At 47.4% G+C, this 25,708-nt stretch overlaps 1 protein-coding gene across 1 annotated transcript; it reads right to left on the bottom strand.

Moving 5' to 3' along the window:
- Window positions 1–260: 260 nt before the first annotated feature.
- On the bottom strand, window positions 261–25,438 carry LOC130491259 (eosinophil peroxidase-like). Its single transcript, XM_056864971.1, has 13 exons — window positions 25,377–25,438; window positions 18,231–18,337; window positions 17,341–17,434; window positions 14,183–14,358; window positions 12,473–12,599; window positions 10,307–10,436; window positions 8,581–8,769; window positions 7,421–7,727; window positions 6,635–6,795; window positions 4,037–4,280; window positions 3,335–3,502; window positions 1,760–1,997; window positions 261–462 (listed from the first exon to the last, which is right to left on the bottom strand). Exons 1-13 carry the CDS (start codon window positions 25,436–25,438, stop codon window positions 261–263), a joined length of 2,205 nt encoding a protein of 734 aa, XP_056720949.1.
- Window positions 25,439–25,708: the final 270 nt, after the last annotated feature.

Genomic DNA, 25,708 nt, shown 5'->3' with positions numbered 1-25,708 from the left:
AAACCACCCCATAAACAAAGTCTGCCTAGTAAACATCGGGATGTGACGTCACCCCATGGGTCAGGAATGACCTGGTGCTTGCACAGGGGACCTTTCCCTTTTACCTAAGATAAGAAGGGTTGAGTGAACCATTGATAAGAAAAGCTCCTTGGGGCAAGGCCTATCTTTGTTTTCCTCTCAGGTCTCTGTATCTCGTGTGCAAATTCTGGTGACACTGTTGTAAAACGACAAAGGACCCCCTGCTCCAATCCCATACTCACTCATTTTTTTTTCCAGGGGAAGAGGCTGAGTCTAGGAATAGCATTGCAGCTGACGAAGTCTTGAGGGTACCGGCTGGGCCGGAAAACATCCCTGGGCACCTCCCTAAGGTGGGAGTTATCACAGATGATCCGGGACAAGGAGACTGCACTGAGGGCCTTACGTTGCTCAGGGGTGAATATAGCGGGATTCTCCCACCAGAATCTAGATAGAAAACAGAAAAGGGGTCGCATTTTTTAATCATCTCTCAGAGCTAGGGCTGCCAACCTCCAGGTACTAGCTGGAGATCTCCTGCTATTACAACTGATCTCCAGCCGATAGAGATCAGTTCACCTGGAGAAAATGGCCGCTTTGGCAATTGGACTCTATGGCAATGAAGTCCATCCCCTCCCCAAACCCTGCCCTCCTCAGGCTCCGTCCCCAAAGCCTCCTGCCGGTGGCGAAGAGGGACCTGGCAACCCTACTCAGAGCTTCAGAAAACCTCGGTTCCAGATCACGGCAGTCTAAGGGGGAAAGATCACAGCGATGTCAGGGTGGAATCACATTCTTTGGTGTGCGTGGGGAGAGAGGAGGGAGTTGGAGAAAGATTTGCTGGGGACATTATGGAAATAAACCGCTGTAGTCAGGGAAGGGAACTGGACTGAGTTGGATGCACTCGTGCATTCTGTCAACTAGAGGATTGGAACCCATAGAATCCCACGTATCAATATGTGACATTTATTTGTTTGTTTATTGATTTAGTTTTATACCCCGCCCTCAGTCCCCGGCCAAGGCCGGGCTCAGGGCGACTCACAACAAAAAACCCATACGATGAATAAAATCTTCATGAAATCACCAACATTTAGTCTAAAAATCAGAAATCCCAATTTTTATAATAATAACAATATTATTGTGGTGCTCATTTGTAGCATAAGGCCACAGCAGGGCCTACAAATAGCCAGAGCCCCCCAATATATCAGTTTGTAATAAAATTGGGGGGGGGAGTAGGGAGGCCAGCATAGATGACAAGTCATAGCTGCCCTCCATCGTAGGCATGGTGGAATAACAACGTTTTACAGGCCCTGCAGAAAGATTTAATATCATGCAGGGCTAGGGTTGTCAGGTCCCTCTTCGTCACTGGCGGGAGGTTTTTGCGGTGGAGCCTGAGGAGGGCGGGATTTGGGGAGGGGAGGGACTTCAATGCCATAGAGTCCAATTGCCAAAGCGGCCCTTTTCTCCAGGGGAACTGATCTCTATCGGCTGGAGATCAGTTGTAATAGCAGGAGATCTCCAGCTGGTACCTGGAGCTTGGAGCAACCCAAGACAGCACAAAATAGCAATTTAGCAAAAATGCAAAATTTATAAAAGTGAAGTAAGTGCAGGTAAGTGACATATAATATATACAAATATAGGGTATAGCCCTGATTGAGGACAGCGTCACTTCCCCCCGTTTTGGACACGCCGTCAATCCTTTCCCCCTGAACCAAATCTCAGTGCTTCCCGGAATTTCGTATTCGCTCACCTGTCCCCATCGCGGAGATTTTTGAATTGGCGGCTAATGATACACGACAGGAGAGGTCCAACCCTGCCGTTGGTTACCAAGGGCTCAGCCACGCCTCCAACCCAGAGGTCGATGTTCTCGGGGGTCCCATAAAGTCTGATGAACTTCTTTGCCAAGTCCGGGTTTTGGAGGACCGCAGCGAGTTCAGTCTCGTCGCGCGGCGCTGAGAGGCCGCAGAACCTCCTCCAAGCATTATAAGCTGTGCGGCAAGAACAGGGGTCAGTGAGTGCGGACGGCACCTCTTTCCCGTTGAAGAAAAATCCGAACTCTTTCCTAAAGGGGTGTGCCCCAATGGGGAATACAGACTCCTTCACAGAGCCAGTGATACTGCAAGGCAAGACGAGGTAAAGTGGTGTGGTTGCCAACGCTGGGTGGGGAAATTCCTGGAGCTTGGGGAGGGCAGGGTTTGGGGAGGGGAGAGACCTCAGCAGGGTATAATGCCACAGAGTCCACCCTCCAATGCAGACGTTTTCTCCAGGGGAACTGATCAGTATAGTCTGGAGATGAGGTATAGATCCAGGAGATTTCCAGGATCAACTTGGAGGTTAGCAACCTGGTAAGGGGGTGATATTGGGGTGCTGACTCTTTACTAGGGGGTTCAAGAGAACAGGAGTGAAGGGAGTGGACTGTTATGGACTATGTAATCACTGACTGGCTGGATTGTGTAGCCTGCAAAACAATACATAGAATCATAGAGTTGGAAGGGACCACCAGGGCCATCAAGTCCAACCCCCTGCACAATGCAGGAAATTCACAACTACGGTACCTCCCCCCTCCACACCCCTAGTGACCAGAAGATGGCCAAGATGCCCTCCCTCTCATCATCTGCCTAAGGTCACAGAATCAGCATTGCTGACAGATGGCCATCTAACCTCTTCTTAAAAACCTCCAGGGCACCTCCCGAGGAAGCCTGTTCCAATTCTTCCTAATGTCTAGACGGAAACTCTTTTAAATTACACAGTAATTTAAAAAGAAATGTCAAAGCAGCTGCCAAGAAGGATGGCAAATAGAAGGAAAGATAGGTAAGTTAGGAGCCCTGTGGCACAGAGTGGTAAGCTGCCATGTTGCAGTCAAAAGCTCTGCTCACAACCTGAGTTTGATCCCGACGGTAGCTGGCTCAAGGTTGACTAAGCCTTCCATCCTTCCGAGGTCGGTAAAAGGAGTATCTGGCTTGCTGGGGGTAATATGTAGACAAATGGGAAAGGCAAGAGCAAACCATCCTGTAAACACAGTCTGCCTAGTAAAGCTCGTGATGTGACGTCATCCCATGGGTCAGTAATGACCTGGTGCTTGCACAGGGGACTACCTTTACCTTTCAAGCGTTGAGATTGACCTTTTTATCTTGCTATATCAGATGTAATTCACATGTACTTGCCAATTGGCTCATTGGCTCTTGAGTTGGCTATCTCATATTTAGTTAAGAGCTAATCACTTGCCTGGATAGTAATCACATGATTATGATAGAACAGATTTAGAAAAAGATAAGATTGCTTGCTTGCACAGGGGACTACCTTTACTTTTAGGCAGGCATGTTACCTGGCAGTCCATGATCTCGGCCTCGCTGCATGTTCATAGAGGGCAAATCCATTCCGATCCCACCCTGCTCAAAAAGGTGGTTCCTGAGGCCGTCCACTACAAACTGGTCTTGTCTGAATAACTTGGCAGGCTTTGCCAACATGCCTCGTAGAAGGGGATCGATTCCTCCTGCAAGAATGAAACGGTCCCTTAAAACCAATGCCATAATTATTTCTGAAAGCACCTAAACTCTGCTAGGCCCGAGGGCAGAACTAAACGGGCTCCTGCCTGCAGTCTGGTAATTTCAGACCCTTAAAAACAAAGCCTCTACCATTCATGACTGCAGATATAATGATGAAAACATGGGTCTCCAGAAATGTAATGTGATGATTTAACACCGAGCATGACTCACAAATCAGCCTTGTTGCACAATCCTAGTCTCAAGCATGAGAACAGGGGCGGAAATCCTCTGTCTATACAGTTCCTAATTTTCTAAACATCCGTAGTTCCTTCCCATTCCTCTTCTGCAAAGACCTTTATTCTACCCTAAATTAAAAAAAACCAACACACACACAACACAAGTGTTTTAGCTTTTTGCAAATATGTGGTGCTGGTAGTTGGGGTTGTTAATTTCAGCACAGAAAAGCACAGCCACGCTTGCGATGGAAAGATGGCAGCCATCTTTCCAGCAATCCAAGAGGCAGAGAGCCAGTCAGGATCTACCTAGTCTCACGATACTCCATGGAGCCTGGAACTGTCGCTGGATGGGCATTTGGCTCACAAGCCGGTAATGGGAATCTAGGCGGTTCACTGCAGGTCGGACTGTAGCATGTCCAAAACGGAAGCCATTCGTGAAGACGCTGGAGATTCGAGGGTCCACTGAAGCGTTGTAGCCCCGGTAGTGTTTTAGGCTTGACCCAGAAACAGGATCCAGAAGTTTAGGCAGGTAATCTGTGTATGTAATTTTCTGGGAGGGAAAAGCGGGGTATAAACACAAGGCGAGTGGTGTTAAAACAGGGGTGACTTCAAACTTGTAATCCCTGCTGTATTTAACCCCAAATCCGCATTTTGATTTTGCTATTAATCAAACCCATTTTAAAAAAATATTTATTGTATAGTATGCTTTGCTGAATTTTCCCACTAAAATGTACACATTTTAAATATTATTTGTGTATCAATAAATCAGCATCACACACACACACACACACACACATATATAACGCACACACACCTGTATTCATGACTTTTTTTTTGCTATCAAGTCACAGCTGACTTATGATGAACCCTAGTGGGTTTTTCAAGGCAAGAGATGTTCAGAGGTGGTTTGCCATTCCCTGCCTCCACCTCATGACCCTGGTATTCCTTGGAGACCTCCCATCCAAATACTAGCCAGAGTCGAGCCCTAGGGTTGCCAAGTGCCAGGTGGTGGCGGGCAAACCCCCGCCAATCCACCTGGCTGCCCGCCAACCAGCTGAGGATCGGCAGGCAATGCATGCATGGGTGCCTGCCCGCAGCGGTACGTCACTTCTGGTTTACAACCAGAAGTGCTGTATCACAAGAGGCCTTTTCCACTCAAACTCCCAGTTCGAGTGGAAAAGGCCTCTTGCGATGCAGCACTTCCGGTTGTACAACGCATCACAAAGGGCGATTTACCACTCAAACTGGAAGTTTCAGTGGAGAAGGCCTCTTGATGCAAACCGGAAGTGACGTAATCGCGTCGGCGCAGCTGTGCACGCGCGCAATCCCACCTCACCTCCACTTTAAAAACCTCCCGCCGACGGACAGGAGGGACCTGGTAAGCCCATCGAGCCCACTTAGCTTCCAAGATCTGACGAGATCAGGCTAGCCTGATGACATACATTGTACATCAACATACCATATAGCTTGCACATTGAGGCGTTCCCTCAATGATCCCGCCAATGTTCTATTTACTGTTTTATGTGCTTTTAGTTTTGATTTTAAGCATTTTTAGGAGTTGTTTTATATGGTTTCATATTGTTTAAACAGTCGGCAGCCTTCATTGGGTAGAAAGGCAGCACACCAATTTTGTAAATCAAAATAAACAAATAAATAACGCATCCATGCATGATATTCAATGAAGTTCTAAAACTAGGAGTGCCACCAACAACAAACAAAAGCAGACAAATGAAACCAATGGGGGGGAAAGCAGAAAAAGAAACACAATACTGAAATGCTTTGCAAACGGCCCAGGATATAACATAACAGATCTGACTCTGTCCATAGAACACGGGCCACAAGATACTTCCGACATTTCAGGTTAGGGTTGCCAGCTCTGGGTTAGGAAATACCGGGAGGTTTTGGGGGTGGAGCCTGAAGAGGGTGGGGTTTTGGGAGGGGAGGGACTTCAATGGAGTATAATGCCACAGAATCCACCTTCCAAAGCGGCCCTTTTCCCCAGATGAATTATCTCTGTAGCCTGGAGATCAGTTGTAATAGCCGGAGATCTCCAGTCACCACCTAGAGACTAGCAGAAAAATGAACAGGCACTGATAGCAGTGGTCGTTTATGGAAAGCAATAGAATCAAGCAAAACTCAATGACATGAATACAACGTCCCGAAAATAAACGAACAACTAGCAGGCATTCCGGGTGAAACATCTACCTAAGCAAGTGAAGCAAGACAGCAACATCTACCCAAGCAAGACAGGCTATTAGCCTTCCACACACTTACACTGCAACGTGATAGACGCACATCGGTTGCATTAAATCCCGATAGAGAAAGCATCCTGCGAAATAGGATTTGCACCTGGCTCCTATCTCGGGTCACCACAACTTTCCATCTCGTGGTGGATTGTTACTCAACTGCAGGCTAGAGGCGCCGCTACGATCTGCATGGAAATACAGTCAACGTTGTTTTACCTACCTTCTTTGCTACAAGCTCGCCCGGCCGTCCTGACTGGAACTCGCCGCCTTCACTTGCTTGGGTAGATGTTTCACCCAGAATGCCTGCTAGTTGTTCGTTTATTTTCGGGACATTACGTTCTATTCATGTCATTGTGTTTTGCTTGATTTTATTGCTTTCCATAAACGACCATTGCTATCAGTGCCTGTTCGTTTTTCTGCTAACTTACTATTTGGCACGAGGTATTTTTGCTTGAACCACCTGGAAACTGGCAACAGGTTGGGTTGGGAAATACCTGGAGGTTTTTGGCCAAATAGCAAGCCAAAGCTAGTACCTGGAGGCTGGCCACCCTATTGCAGGTACCTGACCCATCGTCAACTTCGCATACCTGTCATAAGAGAAAAAGTGGCCTGCCTATATCTGACTCCACTGCAGCAGGCACAACAGGTTGCCGCGTACCTGCAAGACAGCCCCGACGATTTTCCGGGCCTCCTGGTACAGCGTCTCACCATCCCACCACGGATTCAGCCTCTTCAGTTCGGTGGCCAGCCGGTTGTGCTCCCGCAGGAAAAGGGTGTGCAGCACGGTCAAGTCAGTCATTTCGTCGGCCCGATTGTCCCCTTGAAAACCCAAAATTGGTTGGTTGGTTTGTATAACGTATGTGACAATGAAGGCCACTTACATAACTAAAACAGGTATCATACATAGGGTTGCCGGCCTCCAGGTGGTGGCTGGAGATCTCCCACTATGACAACTGGTCTCCAGCCGATAGAGATCAGTTCCCCTGGAGAAAATGGCTGCTTTGGCCATGATACTATTCTCTCCAGGATCAGATGAACATGCCTATTATGTTAGGTGCTTTGGGACATAGGCAGGACGGTGCTGCTGCAATCGTTTGTGGGCTTCCTAGAGGCACCTTGTTGGCCACTGTGTGAACAGACTGCTGGACTTGATGGACCTTGGTCTGATCCAGCACGGCCTTTCTTATGTTCTTAAACCCTACATGGGGTCTAGGGGAAATGGAAGACTTAGAGTGCAATCGCATCCCTGCTGAGCTTCCTTCTCTCCCAGTAGAGTCTGGATCCAATCCATAGCTTTATAGATGTTTTCTGGTAATTGACTGGTTTCAAATATTTCAGTTATTATCTGCCTTGAGTCTTTTTTTCTTCTTCAGAAAGCTGGACTATAAACGCTGTAAAATCATTAAACAAACAGTCTTTAGGTCCTGAAAAGGACTAGACTTACCTGCCTGAAAGCAGGGGATTTTTTTCTCTGGATCAGTTCCAGTGCAGAAGCCGGACTGGTTGGAGAAAGGGAGGAAGGCCAAGCCTTTATCTGTGAAGTTGTGGTTTATGTCCATCAAACCATCGCTTGACAAGTTTCTCAGCTGCTCGGCCACAACCTCTTCATTTCCGTACACAAGGCTGGCATCGATAAAGGATGTGATCATGTTGATCTGATTTCGAACGGCAAAGCTGCCGTTATATACCGGGCATGACCGGGTGAAGGGAAGACAGCTTCTGTTCACAATGCGGGGGTCATTGGCGGGTAACTGAGGCAAAAAAAGGAAAACGGGATTAAACCCCTATGCCCAGAAAGTCAGGATTCTCTTCTCTTCCAAACAAAGAAGAATCTGAGGGCCAACCTACACATTATCTTAAATGTTTGGGGAGGGATGAGGGGTAGGGTTGCCATATTCAGGCTGGGAAACTCCTGGACATTTGGGGATTGTGCCTGGGGAGAACAGGGGCCTCATCGGGGTACAGCACCATAGAATCTGCCCTCCAAAGCATCCATTTTCTCCATAGGAACTGATCTCTGTAGTCTGGAGATGAGCTGTAATTCTGGGGGATCCCCAGGTCCCACCTTGGGACCAGCATCCCTACCGCTGCCTCTCACCCCCTGCCTGCGTCTCCAGTTACCATCTTCATTTTTGGGTTGTATTTTTATCTTTCAGTGAGTTTAGATGGGATCGAGGTTCATCTCCCCCCCACACTCCAAGGTCTCTTACGATGCCACATGAGATGTCAGAGCCCAGCAACTGGATTTCATGCTCCACCATCATCTGCAAGGTCGCAAAACGTCACTGGAGGCCTCCACAATCACATCCGCCATTGCATTAGCACGAGGGTTGCCAGGTTCCTCTTCACAACCGGCGGGAGGTTTTTGGGGTGGAGCCTGAGGGGGTAGGGTTTGGGTAGGGGAGGGACTTCAATTCCCTTCCATTCAAGTCCAATTGCCAAAGGGGCCATTTTCTCCAGGTGATCAGTTGGCTGGAGATTAGTTGTAGTAGCAGGAGATCTCGAGCTAGTACTTGGCGGCTGGCAACCTTAATTAGCACGAGTTGGTAATTGAGCATTGGTGGCTGTGGAGAAGGCAAGAAGGAGGCAAGGACACCCACAAACCTTGATGGGGAAGCAAGGAGGTTCTTCGTTACATGTATTTCGGCACTTGTCCGGCAGTGGTGGGGAACGGCCCAGATCCAAATCGTGGGCGATAAACTGGCCCCACTGCATGAACATGATGGAGCGCTGCTGATCCTCGGTGAACTTGTCATTGGGCAAGTTGACAATCTCGTTGGACACAGCCCGGGTCTGCAGCAAGTAAGACGTGCTTGTCAGCAATCACTCGCCTGGTCACCTGTGCTGAGATACTTCTCTCGTGCAGGTGGCCGGCGTACCAGAAATAGCTAGCGAGTGAAACTGCTTTGTGAGTGAGTAGCTTTAGAGGGAATACTACAGTTATGTCTAATCAATGAGGCAAATTCAGCTCCCCACCGATAACTCGGAATTATTCCACCAGGCCCACAAGTGAGGGCAGCTGCAAGGTGTCCATCAGTAAGGTTACCAGGTCCCACTTCACTACCGGTGGGAGGTTTTGGGGGGCGGAGCCTGAGGAAGGCGGGGTTTGGGGAGGGGAGGGACTTCAGTGCCATAGTGTCCAGTGGCCAAAGCGGATCTTTATTGGCTAGAGATCAGTTGTCACAGCAGGAGATCTCCAGCTAGTACCTGGAGGTTGGAAACCTATCCATTGGTGCTGGCCTCCCCATCCCTCCCTCAGCTTTCTGTTAACTTTGTGGGGTTTAGCTGCCTGACCAGCCTTCTGTGGCTGCTATTATTGCCACTATCTTGGCACCCCCCCCAAAGAGCTCTACATTCAATGAACAACAATTTACTGGTGGTCCCCGGCCAGCGGAGTGTGTGGCTGTCCTCGACAAGGGCTAGGGCGTTCTCGACACCGGTCTGGTGGAACCATCTACCAGGTAGGGTTGCCAGGTCCCTCTTTGCAACCGGCGGGAGATTCTGGGGGCGGAGCCTGAAGAGGGTGGGGTTTGGGGAGGGGAGGGACTTCAATTCCCTTCCATTCAAGTCCAATTGCCAAAAGGGCCATTTTCTCCAGGTGATCAGTTGGCTGGAGATCAGTTGTAATAGCAGGAGATCTTGAGCTAGTACCTGGCGGCTGGCAACCGGCGGGAGATTTTGGGGGCGGAGCCTGAAGAGGGTGGGGTTTGGGGAGGGGAGGGACTTCAATGCCATAGAGTTCAATTGCCAAAGCAGCCATTTTTCTCCAGGTGATCTGATCTCTATCGGCTGGAGATCAGTTGAATTAGCAGGAGATCTCCTGCTTAGGGTTGCCAACTGCCAGGTAGTAGCAGGAGATCTCCTGCTAATGATTATGCTGTGACCCGCTCTGAGCCCAGCTTGCCGGGAAAGGGCGGGATATAAACACAATGACCAAACAAACAAATAAATATTACTACCTGACTGAGAGCCATCTTGGCATTTTATTGGGTATTTATTTGATACTCGTTTATATTAATATGGGTTTGATGACGGTGATTGTTGCTGTTTTAATTAGAGTTTTATGGTTTTATGCTGTTTGAAATGTTGTTATCCACCCTGAGCCTGGCCTGGCTGGGAATGAGGGCGGGTTATAAATGTAAATAAATTTAAATTTTAAATAAATAAAAACTCCCATGGGCTCTGGCTTCCTGCCCCAAAAACCTTTTGTTTGCCAAGCCCCCTTTCCTCCATCTATAGCCTTGTGCTCCTTTCTTCCATCCTAAATCTTTATCACATCCAAAATGAAAAGCAAACCACAAACAAAAAGAAGCAGGCATGAACCCCTTACCAAAGGCAGAGGAAATCCAGAATATAGCTTAGTTTCCGTCCAGCCGCGTGGGACAGAGACGTCGTCTTCGTAGTGCTGGGGAAGCCACCTGGTGTAAGGCTGGTTTGCAGCTCCCCAAAATGGGCTTCTTCTGCCATAATCCATGAAAAACAAACATGCGTTTGAAAGGGTAGTGGGGGAAAAAAAAAGAAGGTTCTTTCTACAGGGGAGAGTCCAAATCTTGGTGGCATCCAAAGGGTCCCTGCTTCAGTTGGTGCTTTCCCGCCTGCCGAATAATGCCCTTTCAATCCACTTTCACCGCATTTTGCAGCTGGATTTTACAGCGTGAAGCGGCAAACTCCACTTGCAAACGATTGTTAAAGTGCATTGAAAGTGCATTATTCAGCATGTGGGAAAGCGCCCCATGCCTGGCATCTCTAACTTAAAAACTCCCCAAGCAGACAGTACCACTAGCAGACTCAACACAAGGAAGGCCAATGCACATGGAAGCCTCAGAACTCCATCCTGTTAAGTCCGCGTGGGAAGGATTCACGAGATCAGAGACGGAGTTTACAACACAGCATTTATTTGATTTCAGCACAGAACTGGTTAACACAATGAGCAACCCCTGCTTATATGTCCCTTTGGCCGCCTGCGGCCACTCCCCCCTTAGTCCATGATAGGGGGACATAACCTCCAGGTGAGGAATGGTATATGTTGGCTTAGAGCCAATAGGGTCCGTTTGCTTGACCAATAGGGTGAGCAGGGTTTAGGATCCTTCGTGCAGAACTCAAGCTCCTAAGTCTCCCTTGCTTACTCCCCAACTATATACATACACAACACATCCCTAATACAGGGATGCTAGCACTAGTAGCCCTTCCAGCAATGATGGCAGGATTGCCGAGACATAACATATGCGAAGCACTCTGTGAATGAAAGACCTATACATTTATTTGTTAGGATATTGATACCTTGCCTTTCCCTTTGTGGCAGAAGACTGTTAAAAACCTATAATTATAAGCATCAACAAAAAGTCCCCACAAAATACCTGTAGCTCATATTCCATTAAATGCTCTACACATCATTACAGTAAAGGCAACTCGGAAGAGGAAGATGGTGAGGACTTGTCCGTATCCTCCCAAAATGCCAGCCAAGAGCAATTCCATTCCTCTCTCAAATCCCAGCTGGTCTCCACCTTCATGTTTTGACAGGTGACAATCAAACACCACAGTTAGGGTTGCCAGGTCTCTCTTCCTCAACGGCGGGAGGTTTTAGGGGCAGAGCCTAAGGAGGGCAGGGTTTGGGAGGGAAGGGACTTCAATGCCATAGAGTCCAATGGCCAAAGCGGCCATTTTCTCCAGGTGAACTGATCTCTATTGCCCGGAGATCAGTTGTAATAGCAGGAGATCTCCAGCTAATCCCTGCAGGTTGGCAACCCTAACCACAGAGTCTTTATGGCATATCATAAGGGAAGCAGAAGTTAGAGCATCTACCTGATGTAGTCACTCTAGGACTTCTGTTTCTCCTAGACTCTATGGTACCTTACAGAGTTCACCCTAGGGTTGCCAGGTCCCTCTTCCTCGCTGCCAGGAGGTTTTTGGGGCGGAGCCTGAGGAGGGTAGTTTGGGGGAGGGGAGGGACTTCAATGCCATAGAGTCCAATTGCCAAAGCGGCCATTTCCTCCAGGTGAACTGATCTCTGTCAGCTGTAATAGCAGGAGATCTCCAGCCGCCACCTGGAGGCTGGCAACCCTAGTTCATCCTCCAGAGCTGACATTTCCTGCCAAGGGAATATATGGGCAAAAACGCATTGTTGCTTTAGTCTCCTTTATTCCCTGTTTCCGCCAGGATTTAGCCAGGATCGAACGCACGTTCGGCGATAACGCATGCGTCCGATCCTGGCTGAACCCTGGCTGAAACAGGGAATAAAGGAGGCTAAAGCAACCGTGCCATTTTCGCCCTATGTCTGCAGTCTGGAGACCAGCTGTAATTCCAGAAGAACTCTAGGCCCCACCTTTATGTTGGTAACCCTAGCAGTAAAAGGAAGCAAAATAGGTGGGACAGAACAGCACAGAGAAAAAAATCTTTGTGCAGGGCTTCTGTTGCCATAGTAGCGATGAGAGGGAAATGGGGAACCGGCCCTGTGCCACACCATCTTCGGCATACCCCCTAACTGGTAGAAGCTTACATATTATTGCATTTGCCTGTAATTGTCCGGTAGGGACTCCTCTCATCGCAGCTGCATGCCATCTTCTCTTGCTGGGCACATCCGGTCTCCTTGTAGAGGGTTTGCATCTGGTCTGATGTGAGCACATCTGGAGGAGTGAAGGCAGAAGCGTCACCAGTGGCCTGGGGCAATCAGGGCTGTCGACATGGGATGATGGTCCGAGAGAAGAAATTGGTCCCCCTTTTGCGATTATTTGCTTTTAAAGTCATCTAGGGCTCAATTAGGGTTGCCAACCTCCAGGTGTTAGCTGGAGATCTCCCGCTGTTACAACTGATCTCCAGCTAATAGAGATCAGTTCCCCTGGAGAAAATGGCCGCTTGGGCAACTGGACTCAAGGGCATTGAAGTCCCTCCCCTCCCCAAACCCCGCCCTCCTCAGGAACCACCCCCAAAATCTCCAGGTATTTCCCAACCCGGAGCTGGCAACCCTAGGTTCGATGCATTTTTACAGTGCAACAATTCACCAGAAATGTTTTTCCTCTTGACTGCAACTCCATGCTGAGATACGCTTTGCCCAATGTTCAAGGCCCAGAAGCTAGGGAAAAAAGACACTGGTGGTGGGGAAGTGCCGTCAAAATCACAGCCAAGTAATGGCGACCCCACAGGAGTTTCAAGGCAAGAGACACACAGGGATGGTTTTTGCCATTGCCTACCTCTGTGTAGCAACCCTGGACTTCCTTGTGGTCTCCCATCCAAATACTAACCAGGGCTGACCCTGCTTAGCAGCAAAGATCTAATGAGACTGGGCCAGCCTAGGTCATCCAGGTCAGGGTAAAAGAAGTTAGCAACTCCAAATCAGACGTACTATGCATCTCTAATTCAGTGAGTTATTACATGGCTGAAATGTAAGTGGAAACTGGACTTCCTAGCATTGATATCAGTGGGTTTAGGGGGCAGAATTCTGCCTAAGATTGCAATGTGTTAAAGGGAAAAAAAAGGAACTGCTTTAGGACTAGGGTTGCCAACCTCCAGTTTCCGACTGGCTCTCTCCCCTGCGTTTCCCCACATTTTGCCCGTGTTTTGCGGGACCTGTTTTGAATTTCAAAACATGGGCAAAATGCGGGCAAACACAGGGAGAGAACAAGGCGACTTCTGATGGTTGGAAATGCCATGCATAATCCAAACAAAGACCTGATGGTTGGAAATGCCATGCATAATCCAAACAAAGACACCCGGAGGGGTGACGGTGTGGGAAACGTCAATGCATAGAAGACCTTTGTTTTAACCAATGAGTGGAGCTAACAGGAAAAAACACGGTGCGTGATTGTAAGGCATCTACCAAACACGGTCAGATCTTCTGAGTATTGAGAAGTGCGTGTCCGAAAGGGTCAAATATTAACTGGCACTGCATGATCTGTTGGATTCCGAACACCGCTGCTGGACGTCGATTCTGCACTAAATATTTGGACTGTTGGACATCACTTGCACGGAGGAAAAATTTAGGCCGTGGATTCTTTCCAGCTCTGTACTGTAGCACAGGAGATAAGCTATTTAGCGAACACCTGGTTTCAATGCAGCGGGGATATTTTCCCTTGTAGCTCCTTAAGGAGAAAATCCTGAGACTGACACTGTTTTTAAAAGGGTGAGCATGCCGCTAGACAGCTTGAAGCATCTCCGAGGCGCCCCGTCCCCCTCACAATACCCCTGGTTGGCCTCAGCCCAGCACATTTACCTTGGAGTTTAAAATCCCCTGGGATCCCCCGCTTCAGCTTCTCTTTCAGGAGGTGCAGGGTGACGTCCAGGTAACTGGCAGCTCTTATTGCCTCCTTGGAGCTCCCACTGGGCTGCCTGGAAAACGCAAAGAGGTCTGCCAGGCTGAGGGTCTCGGTCTTCAGCCTTTCCTTCCAACTGGAGAGTAAGAGAACAAGGAAATAAAGGTTGTAGCCAGTGCGATCAGAGTCTGTAGCCTCTCTTCTTTCTTTGTTGCAGACCTGTTTATTGATAGGTGACATAGAAGAGTTGGTTTTTTTATACCCTGTTTTTCTCTGCCTTTAAGGAGAATCAAACCGGCTTACAATCGCTTTCCCTTCCCCTCCCCACAACAGACCCCTTGTGAGGTAGGTGGGGCTGAGAGAGTTCTAAGAGGACTGTGACTGGCCCAAGTTCACCCAGCAGGCTTCATGTGGAAGAAGGGGGGAAACAAACCAAGTTCTCCAGATCAGACCATGTAGAGGAGCGGGGAATCAAACCCAATTCTCCAGATTAGAAGCAGAAGGAGTTGATTTTTGTATGCCGACTTTCTCTACCACTTAAGGAAGACTCAAACCAGCTTACAATCACCTTCCCCTCCCCACAACAAGACACCCTGTGAGGTAGGTGGGGCTGAGAGCTGTGACTAGCCCAAGGTCGCCCCACTGGCTTCGTGTGGAGGAGTGGGGAAACAAATCCAGTTCACCAGATTAGCCTCCACTGCTCATGTGGAGGAGTGGGGGATCAAACCCGGTTCTCCGGATCAGACTCCACCGCTCCAAACCACCGCTCTTAACCACTATACCATGCTGGCTCTCATGGGCAATTCTTGTGTCTGACTTTCTCAGCAGTTGTTCCTAAAGTGTTATGGTGACTTGAAAGATGTTACTTTCCTGCTGGGCATTTCCCAGACAACAAGTCAGTGTGGTGCAATTGGACTAGGGTCTAGAAGACCCTGATTTAAATCCCTATTTTGTTCAAAGCTCTCTGGGTGACTGTGGACCAGTCGCTTGCTGTCTATGCAACCTCACACGGTTGTTGTGAGGGTAAAATGGGAAAAGGATCAAAATGCACTAAATAAATAGATGTGGATGACCAGTCACCTCTGGCCATCGATTTGATGCTTCAGACATTAACAGGTGCATTCTTTGGATTAGCTTCCTGTTCCTTATTCCTGGTCATTGGCTGTCTGGCCTCTTTCTCCCATAGGCTAAAAAAGAAAAATACCCTTATGCTTGCTAGACAATCCAAAATGTAGAACCCGGATACACAAAGCTGGCTCTCTTCATAGTTAGAGAAGAAGAAAGTTAGAAGTTAGAATGCAGAAAGTTAGAAATCCCATTTTGAACATTTAAACAAAAGTGGTGTGTTAGGCAGAAATTCAAGAGTGGTGTGTCAGTAGGGCTGTCAACCTCCAGGTGGTAATTCAAAGTAGACACCTCTGTGTACATACGTGGTTGTTCAAATTCTGACACCGATAATCTATATGCCTAGTTTAGCTTAAACAAAGACTGTATTGTACAAATTACAAAACACACGTAACATACACATAACATGCAAGCACACACCAAACTGTTACATAGACTATAATCCACCATACAAAAGTCTCAGTCCTTTATACCAATAATGATTATTTTCCAAAAAATTGATTGCAGGTAAATATTATTCAGAAAAATCAGTCATGTAGACCAATAATGGTTCTTATTGCTTCTTTTTCTCTTTCAGATGTGGATGGCAGGTAGTATTTTTCTATCCCGAAGTAGGGAGGTCACAGAAGTAGAGGGGAAGACAATCGTTTCAATTCTTCATCAGTTCCACCTCACCACTCCTTGCATTCCATACGTCTTATTCTTTTCCATAAAGTCGGTACGTAACAGTCTCAAGGTTTCTTCCCAGGATACCACTCGGCAACGTGACTCTAGGGCATTGAAGTCCCTCTCCTCTTCAAACCCTGCCCTCCTCAGGCTCCACTTCCAAAACCTCCAGGTATTTCCCAACCCAGACCTGGCAACCCTATGTGTCAGGCAGAAATTCTAGGGAAATTCAAAATTCAAGGTGTTCATTCTACGCGGAGACTCAAACGCCAAACTTCATGAACTTCAACCTCGCATGCAACTGTCGATTGCTCGCGAGCACAGTCAGAAGATCACGCAGCAAGTCTTTTTAAAGCAGTGCAGATTGGGAGGGGTGGACGGTTGACAGGACAATGCCCGTTAAAAGTTCCCAGCTAACCAGAGAAAAACCACTCTTCCATCTCATAGAAACGTACCCTTTGAACACCAGCAGAGGATGCTTGGCATTGCATGAAGATAACCATTTTCTCTTGCTAATGTATCCACACCAAGATGCTGCTAAAGGTGCACGATCAGTAGGGTTGCCAGTTCTGAGTTTGGAAATACCTGGAGATTTTTGGGGCAGAGCCTGAGGAGGGCGGGGTTTGGGGAGGGGAGGGACTTCAATGCCGTAGAGTCCAATTGCCAAAGCGGCCATTTTCTCCAGGGGAACTGATCTATGTCAGCTGGAGATCAGTTGTAACAGCAGGAGATCTCCAGCTGGTATCTGGAGGTTTAGGGGAATAAATAGTAACAGGCTCTATAAATTACATACGAACTGATATTCTATATCAGAAAACGACTGGCAAGAGGTGGAGGAACGTTTTCTTCCTGCGCCTGTGGGATTCACAAGCATAAGAACTTTACAAGAGTCCTAAGGGACTAAAAGCTATTGATTGTGGTAAGATAGAAACAGATTTATCCTTTGTATATATTTTTGTATTGTCTTGTACTCTTAGCAACCGTTAAGTTTCCTTTTTTGAATGCTTTTTTTGAGGTTATCACCGTTTGCACTAAAAATCACTTTATTATAGAATATCAGTTTGTGTGTAATTTATAGAGCCTGTTACTATTTATTCCCCTAAGCTTGACTATTGTAGTACAAGTACTATTTCTGCTCCAGGTACCTGGAGGTTGGCAACCCTAAGGATCAGCTTTCAGTAATAAGTTGGTAATCCTGGCTGCCCAGATGGCAACCCAGGATGGCTCCTTGTGTTTCCTGCACTCAAACACTCGCTTGCCATGCCCAGGGCCTGCTAGCCAGAGGGATCAGCATCTGTTTGTGCAACGGGAAAGGACTGGTGCTCACCTCTGCTGAGTCTGCTTGTAGTCTGCATCGACCAGCCGCTTGGCTTCCTTCACACTTTGCAGAAGGGTGGTTGTTGTCAGCTTCTCTGTGACATCTAGAACACATTATTTTAAAACAGACACTCATCTGTATTATTTTCTGTTGCAAGGTCTGTTTTGGCCTTAGGGTAAAGGTCCCCTGTGCAAGCACCGGGTCATTCCTGACCCATAGGGTGACGCACATCCCGACGTTTACTAGGCAGACTTTGTTTGCGGGGTGGTTTGCCAGTGCCTTCCCCAGTTGTCTTCCCTTTACCCCCAGCAAGCTGGGTACTCATTTTACCGACCTTGGAAGGATGGAAAGCTGAGTCAACCTGGAGCCGGCTACCTGAAACCAACTTCTGTTGGGATCGAACTCAGGTCGTGAGCAGAGCTTTGACTGCAGTACTGCAGCTTACCCCTCTGCGCCCCGGGGCTCTTTAACTTGCTCTTATTACCTTAATGCAATTAACAAGAGAGGCATTTCCAGTTCAACTTGCCCCCAGAAATGACAGGGATGAGAGGAAGGAAGGATGAAAGGGAGTCTCTCTCCATTCCCTCCTATCTTCTTGAACTCCCTGTCAGGCTCCAGAGAAATCAGTAAATTAAATTAAATTAAATTAGGGCATTCATTGTTTTTTTCCTAGTCATTTTCATTAACTAAATAAGTGACATGAATGTGCATCCAGCAGTTAAACAGCACTTCAGGGTTTCATTGAAACAATAGAAGTTAGTCTAATTTTGTGTTTGTTTCTGGCCAAATTAAAAACATCTCTCTGTGTGTGGGGAGGAAGGTTACGATACTAAAGAGACAGGCTCCGTCCTAAAGAGATTTTACAAAACAGCTGTTAAGTCGAGGGAAAGAAATGTTACCTTGGAAAGAAGGATCCAAAGTCTGGATGGGTTTCACAGCCACAAGGAATCCCAGAAGGGAAAGGAGCAAGCTTGCACCTTGAAGGAAGGAACATTTTTTGCATGGGCTATATGCAAATAGTCTTTATCAAAACTTCCCTGGTGTGCCTCATTAATTCGCGTATGGACTGAACCCCAATAGAACAATCACAACTGGAATACAATTTTTCCTTAAAATAATAAGCAGAAGGACTATACCAGGCTGCCCATCTCAGAATAACGATGGTAGTTAGCTGGGCTCTTCCCGGGTCCCCCATGGCTCTCCCTGTAGTAGATGGTAGGGTCGCCAGCCTCTTTGCCAATGGCAAAGGGGTTGGTAACCCTAAGATTTGGGGATGGAGTCTGGGGAGGACAGGGACCTCAGCAGGGTATAATGCCACAAAGTCCACCCTCCAAAGCATCCATTTTCTCTAGGAGAACTGATCTCTGTAGCCTGGAGATCAGCTATAATTCTATATACACAGAAGCAAAAATTACACAGAGGAAATAGCCTTTTACCCTTCAGCCATCTAATTCAGAATCAGCTACTCTGACGGGCAGCAGCTTTCCAGGGTCCCTGGCAAAGAAGGAACCTTTCCTAACACTTAAGATTGTTTTACAGAATTGAAACACAGGAAATTGCATGATACGGAGTCAGGCGTTTCATCTGCCAAGCTCTGCAAGGTCTCCTCTAACTGGTAGCGGCTCTCTTGGGTCTAAGGTACAGGTCTTTCACATCATGTGCTACCTGACCCTTCTAACTAGAGAAACTGGAGATAGAAAATGATACCCTCCACATGCAAATCCGCTGCTCTTCTATGGAGATAGATCACAATGGGCAGCTGTGTTAGTCTGTCTGAGGCTGTAGAAAAAAGAGCCAGTAGCACCTTAAAAACCAACAAAAATTCTGGCAGGTATGAGCTTTCCTGAGTCACAGCTCAATAGCTGTGACTAGCTGATTCACTGTTAGTCTCTAAGGTGCTACTGGACTCTTGCTCTTTTCTACCTCTGCTCTTCTAAGAAGCCACAACCCCTCTCCCACCTCCCGCAGAAGGAGATCAGCATGGGTGAGAAAGCAGATCTTTCTCAGTCCACAAAATCTCTGACAAAAGCTGTCTGACCCCACAAGACCTAACGGGAGCACCTGCCTCCCACACCCATTCCCTCGTCCATGGACTGTGCCTCTCTCACCTGCCATCTTCCATCCATCTGACCTTCGTTGCTTCGGTGACTTGCCCTTTTATGCTCAGAAGGAACCACCCATTGCAGCTGGAGGGATACATGTGGGCTTCCTTTTTTTTTTTTAACCATCTCTACAGAGCACAGCCCCGTCCTGTGTTCTTTCAGGAAGCAGGGTTACATAAGAAAGGCCCTGCTGGATCAGACCAAGGTCCATCAAGTTCAGCAGTCTGTTCACACAGTGGCCAACCAGGAGCCTCTAGGAAGCCCACAAACAAGACAACTGCAGCAGCATTGTTCTGCCTGTGTTCCAAAACACCTAATATAACAGGCATGCTCCTCTGATCCTGGAGAGAATAGGTATGCATCATGACTAGTATTCATTTTGACTAGCAGCCATGAATACCCCTCTCCTCCATGAACGTGTCCACTCCCCTCTTATAGCCTTCCAAGCTTCTCTCACAAGTTCAAAAATGCAGTTCTTAAATGATATATATATATTCTCTCATTCTGCCAACAAGGCTAGAATAAAAGTTGAATTCATGATACTCGTAGTCTTCTCCGCCAGAAAGGAAATAAAGGAACATCTTCTGGATTGCTTTGCACGTTTTCGCCCCTAGGGGCTTCATCAGCAATTCCACAGTGCAAACGGCTCCCAAATGCCCCGTAGGGCTTATTGCATTACTTCAACCTCTCCAGGCTGGTTTGACTCACAGTTTCCAAAACAGATTCTGTTTTGGAAACAGAATGTCTTTCCGTCTAGACATTATGAAGAATTTTCTAACAGTTAGAGCGGTTCCTCAGTGGAACAGGCTTCCTCGGGAGGTGGTAAGCTCTCCTTCCCTGGAGGTTTTTAAGAAGAGGTTAGATGGCCATCTGTCAGCAATACTGATTCTATGACCTTAAGCAGATGATGAGAGGGAGGGCATCTTGGGCATCTTCTGGGCATGGAGTAGGAGTCACTGAGTGTGTGGGGGGGAGGTAGTTGTGAATTTCCTGCATTGTGCAGGGGGTTGGACTAGATGACCTGAAGCGGGTCAGTGCATTTCAGATGACTATACTCTTAGAATCGACCACTTCCTGAGAAGTGGTATGTTATCTTATTCAGTTAGTTACCTACTTAGCAGGACTCAACTACTTTACTCACTTAAAAAGTAAGTCTTTTTATTGATGTGCTCTAATGAAATTATGTGTATTTATGTGTATATGCAAGTATTACAAAATCTTAAAATTCAGTAACAATGTATATTATAAAGCAAGCAAGTTCTACATACTATTCAGTTTTAAAATCCATACTTATAACAGTTAAAAGTCTGATTTAGTTCAAAAATTCTGATTCACAATATCTAGAATAATATATTTAAATCCATACATCAACAGCCAGTGTTCTGAGACCCTCTGAGAGAGGTCTGAGATTCTAGCCCTTCTGTGCCTTTATTTATACTGTTTAAGTTACCTCTAATGGGCTTGAACCTTGAGCTGGAGCAGGATACATTTTTACTGCACATGCTCTGTGGCTTCCCTTCAGACTACCATATAAAGACTTCCCCTTCCACAAGGCTATTTTGCTAAACTTTAAACAGTCAGTTTTAAGTCTTGTTATCTCTCTATATTTTTAATTTTACCATCATTCTCATCTCCTGGATAATACCAATAAAATGAACCTATTTATAAGTTTCTACCATCATTTTATCATATTAAAACCCAATATAATGTTACAGTACAATAGTCAGCAAAACAAGGTTGTAGGGCAAATGTTGTGAAGGTGATGTCCTTTTAGTACAGGAATACAAGCGTAATTCCTGCATGACACTTCAAGGATAGAATGCAAGCAGTGTTCTAGGTCCTTCAAGGATAAAGAACCGAGCATTGAGCTCGGTGACATTAAGTCTTTCAAGGATAAGGTGCAAGCATTGTTCTGGCTTGTCACATTTGTCCTTGGCCAAGAATCCTCAGGCTTGTATCTTTTTAAATGGGCTTTTATGAGCTGTTAGGGTTTTACATCGAACAATTCTGCACATCTACAACATTAATACAGTAGTTTATATGCCGTAATATGTCAAAGCCTGTAACAGACCCTGGTGGTCCCTTCCAACTCTAGGATTCTATGATTCTAGTTGAGAAAACCAGTCTTGATCTAAGCAAACAGAACCAGACCTCAAATATCCCTGATCAGGAATGAGGGAATTCCCTGGCATCCTTTGAGCAAAGGTTTGAACCCATGGAAACATGGGGAAAAACAAAAACAATGGCAACAGCTGGGTGGATGATGTCCAGGAAATCCTTGGTGTGGGCCAGCCCATGTTGCTGATGTGTGCCCAATGGTGATGGCAATTGTATGTCGCCAACCAATCCTGCTTCATTTTCATTAAAGTGAAACAGACCTTTTGTGTAAGCAGAAACTGGAGTTTTCCCAAGGGGGGAAAAGGCACATATGTTGATTGCATTAACAGTTCTTGAGACATAGTACGTTTTCGCAAGCCAAGACAATCTTCTGTTCTGCAATTGCATCTTGGTAATCATCTGATTTCAACATTCGGTGGTTTAGGAGGAAATGCTGTGTTGAGTCCAGCAGAGGTCTATGGCGGCATCGAAACCCTCTAACATTCCACCAATGGAAACCCGGAGGTGCCTACAATGCTCACCCCTTCTCACTCCAAAGATCATAACAAAAGCCCTCTCCCCAATTACACACTGCTGAAGGTTCTACCCTACTTGCTTTAAAAACAAAGAGGATGATGGGGTTGATTCTGTTAATGGGAAAGTATAATGGGAGAGCCAGTGTGGAGTAGTGGTTAAGAGTAGTGGACTCTGATCTGGAGAACTGGGTTCGATTCCCCACTACTTCACATGAAGTCAGCTGGGTGACCTAGGGCTAGTCACAGTTCTCTCCAAACTCTCTCAGCCCCATCTCCCACCTCCACCACCTGAGAGCCAGCGTGGTGTAGTGGTTAAGAGCGGTGGTTTGGAGCGGTGGCGTCTGATCTGGAGAACCGGGTTTGATTCCCCACTCCTCCACATGAGTGGCGGAGGCTAATCTGGTGAACTGGATTTGTTTCCCCACTCCTACACATGAAGCCAGCTGGGTGACCTTGGGCAAGTCACTCTCTCTCAGCCTCACCCACCTCACAGGGTGTCTGTTGTGGGGAGGGGAAGGGAAGGTGATTGTAACCTGGTTTGAGTCTCCCTTAAGTGGCAGAGAAAGTCGGCATATAAAAACCAACTCTTCTTCTTCTTCTACCTCCCAAGGTGTCTGTTGTGGGGAGAGGAAGGAAAGGAGATTGTCAGCCTGTTTGATTCTTGGCATATGAAAATCACCACCACCACCACCTCCTCCTCCTCCTCCTCCTCTTCTCTTCTTTGTTAGGATCACGACCTGAGTTCGATCTCGACGGAAGTTGGTCTTAGGTAGCTGGCTCCAGGTTGACTCAGCCTTCCATCCTTCTGTGGTCGGTAAAATGAATACCCAGCTTGCTGGGGGTAAAGGGAAGATGAGTGGGGAAGGCACTGGCAAACCACCCCATAAACAAAGTCTGCCAAGGAAACGTTGGGATGTGATGTCACCCCATGGGTCAGGAATGACCCGGTGCTTGCACAGGGGACCTTTACCTTTTACCTCTACCTTAAGGAGTCTCAAAGCGGCTTATAATCATAACCTCCTCCTCTCCCCACAACAGGGACCTTGTGAGATAGGTGGGGCTGAGAGAATTCGGAGAGAACTGTGACTGGCCCATGGTCACCCAGCAGGCTTCATGTGAAGGAGTGGGGAAACAAACCCGGTCCTCCAGATTAGAGTCCACTGTTTGTATGTAGGAGTGGGGAATCAAACCTGGTTCTCTAGTGTCCTCCGATCTTAGCCACTACACCACCTCTTAACTACTAAATCTCTCAGATTTCTTCAAATGCAGTGCCACTACTTCAAAAGTCAAAAATGGATATTCAGTTATGTAGGCATATGTCTGATGAGAATCTCCTCATTCCTGTTCTGTATCTGATGTATGAGATCCTAGGCTAAGAAACCCAGTGGGCAGATAAATCTATTTGCCTTCAAGTTAGCACAGAGTTCTTTGCTATTTTTATTCCCTGCCCCATTCAGCAGCAATGCAGTCATATTGATAATTGGGAAGGTGATGCAAAACACAATGCAAGCAATAATTTGTAAACCACATGCTGAGAGAGATGCAAAGTGGGACAGAAGGACAGGAGGTTGGCAGCAGCACCTCTGCATGATCTACCGTTCTCACTTTTCCACTCGACCAAGAAAAAGTCGGCAAACTCAGTTGAGGTTGTATCTCACGTCGCTTCATTCCCAAATCGTAGTGCGAATTACCCTGCAACATGCAGGGTACGAATTACCCTGCAACATGGACTATTTATGGAGCAGGGAACTCATCTACTTTGCCAAGCCCTCCTCCCTCCACATCTGCACCCCCAAAACCAGGCGACAAGCAACCAGGGGGTCATGTATTAATGGAGAAAAGGATGTGGGTAGAGAGTCCCAGCTTCCCAATCAGCCCTCAGAAAGAACTTTGAACGCTAACACTTGATTTTTGTGAAAATAGACTTTAATGTAATAAATTAGGCTTTTTCAAAAATAAAAATAGAGTTCACCTGAACCCCAACTCCCTCCCGCCCGGCAATGGCCCCGAATGAAAGGAACAAGATGGCTCCCCCTCCCTACAAACATGCAGAGGAACACCGGCGGCAAAATGGGAGACAAACCAAGAACATTTTTTGAAGCCCCTCGGCCTTGAAAACAGACCTCTCCTCAGCACAAGAAAACCAACCCTCAAGGCAGGACGTGGCTGCCCAGGATTGCATTTCACCAAATCCCCCCCCCCTTCAGCTAAAAGCATTTGGCAGATGGAAGAGTCAGGTAAGGCAGAGCTGAGAAGAGGGCCACGAGGCCATTTGGGGTCACCTTAATCATTTGGCACAATGGTAGGTAGAGATTTAGGGCAACCCCCCCCAACTCCCCGGGTACTTAAGCTCGCACTTTCAAAACCGTTTCTTGTTTTCCTTGAAATTCGTTGGGTCTTCCTCCTGTGTGAAAAATTCACCTTGAAATTTCGGCCAAGGGAGAATTCGACAGCCAGTTCTAGTCCTGGCCTCTGACTGACTCGGCACACTGCAGAGGGCGTTTCTTCACCTCCCCCAAACCAACCGCAGACTATCTGGTTAGTGAGAAACAGATGACACAATACCTGTCGACTGAAAACCTCCTTTTGTCTTTCCAGTGGAACTCAGGAGGGGAAGTGTGCCAAACACTGAAACATTTCACCAGGCTTCTTGGGTGTGGGAATTCGTTGAGTGATTTACCTGAGCTTCGGTCTCCAAATCAATTGGGAATTTGTTGTTTTCTCCCACCCACCAAAATCTGGCACCAGCTCTAATGAGGGCCTAAAACGCACGGCCACTTACCGCGGTTTCTGCCCAGGCTCCTCCCCGTTCCAGCCAGGATTAAATGAACCCGGGCCGGGGGAGTATCTGTACACATGACCCATGGAGAAACTGTGCGCTGCTCCGTCCGTGCAAACAGAAAACGCGGGAGCAACGAACTTCCTGGTCGTCCAGCAACGCCCCCTCCCCCTGGTGATTGGTCAATTCACTCTCACTGACCAACTACAGCCTCTGGTGTCCACGCCCCGCTTCCGGGTAAGTTGAACGAGCCAGGCATAACGTTTTGGCTCCTCAAGAGCAAATCCGGGTTCGTTTTGGGTTGACACATCGCTCAGCCAGCAGCAAATCAAGTGCCGTTCGTTTCCGAGGATTTGATCCTGGGTGAAATTGGGAATCAACAGGGAGGAGCCTGGGCAGAAACCGCGGTAAGTGGCCGTGCTTTTAGGCAGAGGTCATCTGAACAATCCAATACATGGAGACTGTGAGCTATGACTGACGCATGTCAGAGAACCTAAGAATGCTGGGTTTGGCCAATGGTACACAACTCACCATCCTCCTTCCTGACTCCCTGGGAAACGTAATAAGCAGCAAATGAAAATCGCTATGTCCATCTCGGGTCTACCATCATTGTGGAGAGAAGCTGTGGCTCAGTGGTAGAATGTCTGCTTTGCATGTAGATGGTCCCAAGTTCAATCCCTGGCATCTCCAGTTGAAGGGGCCAGGCAGTAAGTGATGGGAAAGACCTCTCTGCCTGAGACTGTGGAAAACGGCTGCCAGTCTGAGCAGACAATACTGACCCTGATGGACCGATGGTCTGATTCAGTATAAGGCAGCTTCATCTGGTAATTAAAAATAGCTCAGGCTGTATAGTTCACAGGTCT

The sequence above is a fragment of the Euleptes europaea genome, chromosome 19 (genome assembly GCF_029931775.1).
Source record: "Euleptes europaea isolate rEulEur1 chromosome 19, rEulEur1.hap1, whole genome shotgun sequence".
Taxonomy (NCBI): domain Eukaryota; kingdom Metazoa; phylum Chordata; class Lepidosauria; order Squamata; family Sphaerodactylidae; genus Euleptes; species Euleptes europaea.
This window is presented reverse-complemented; position numbering and strand designations above follow the sequence as displayed.

Excerpts from the sequence above, each read along its gene's own strand:
- LOC130491259 (XM_056864971.1), bottom strand. The coding sequence starts at position 25,438 with ATGGACATAGCGATTTTCATTTGCTGCTTATTACGTTTCCCAGGGAGT. Across the intron at positions 8,770-10,306 it reads CTGGATTTCCTCTGCCTTTG|ACCCGGGCTGTGTCCAACGA; the intron begins GTAAGGGGTTCA and ends TACTTGCTGCAG. Across the intron at positions 7,728-8,580 it reads CTCCTTGCTTCCCCATCAAG|TTACCCGCCAATGACCCCCG; the intron begins GTTTGTGGGTGT and ends TTTTTGCCTCAG.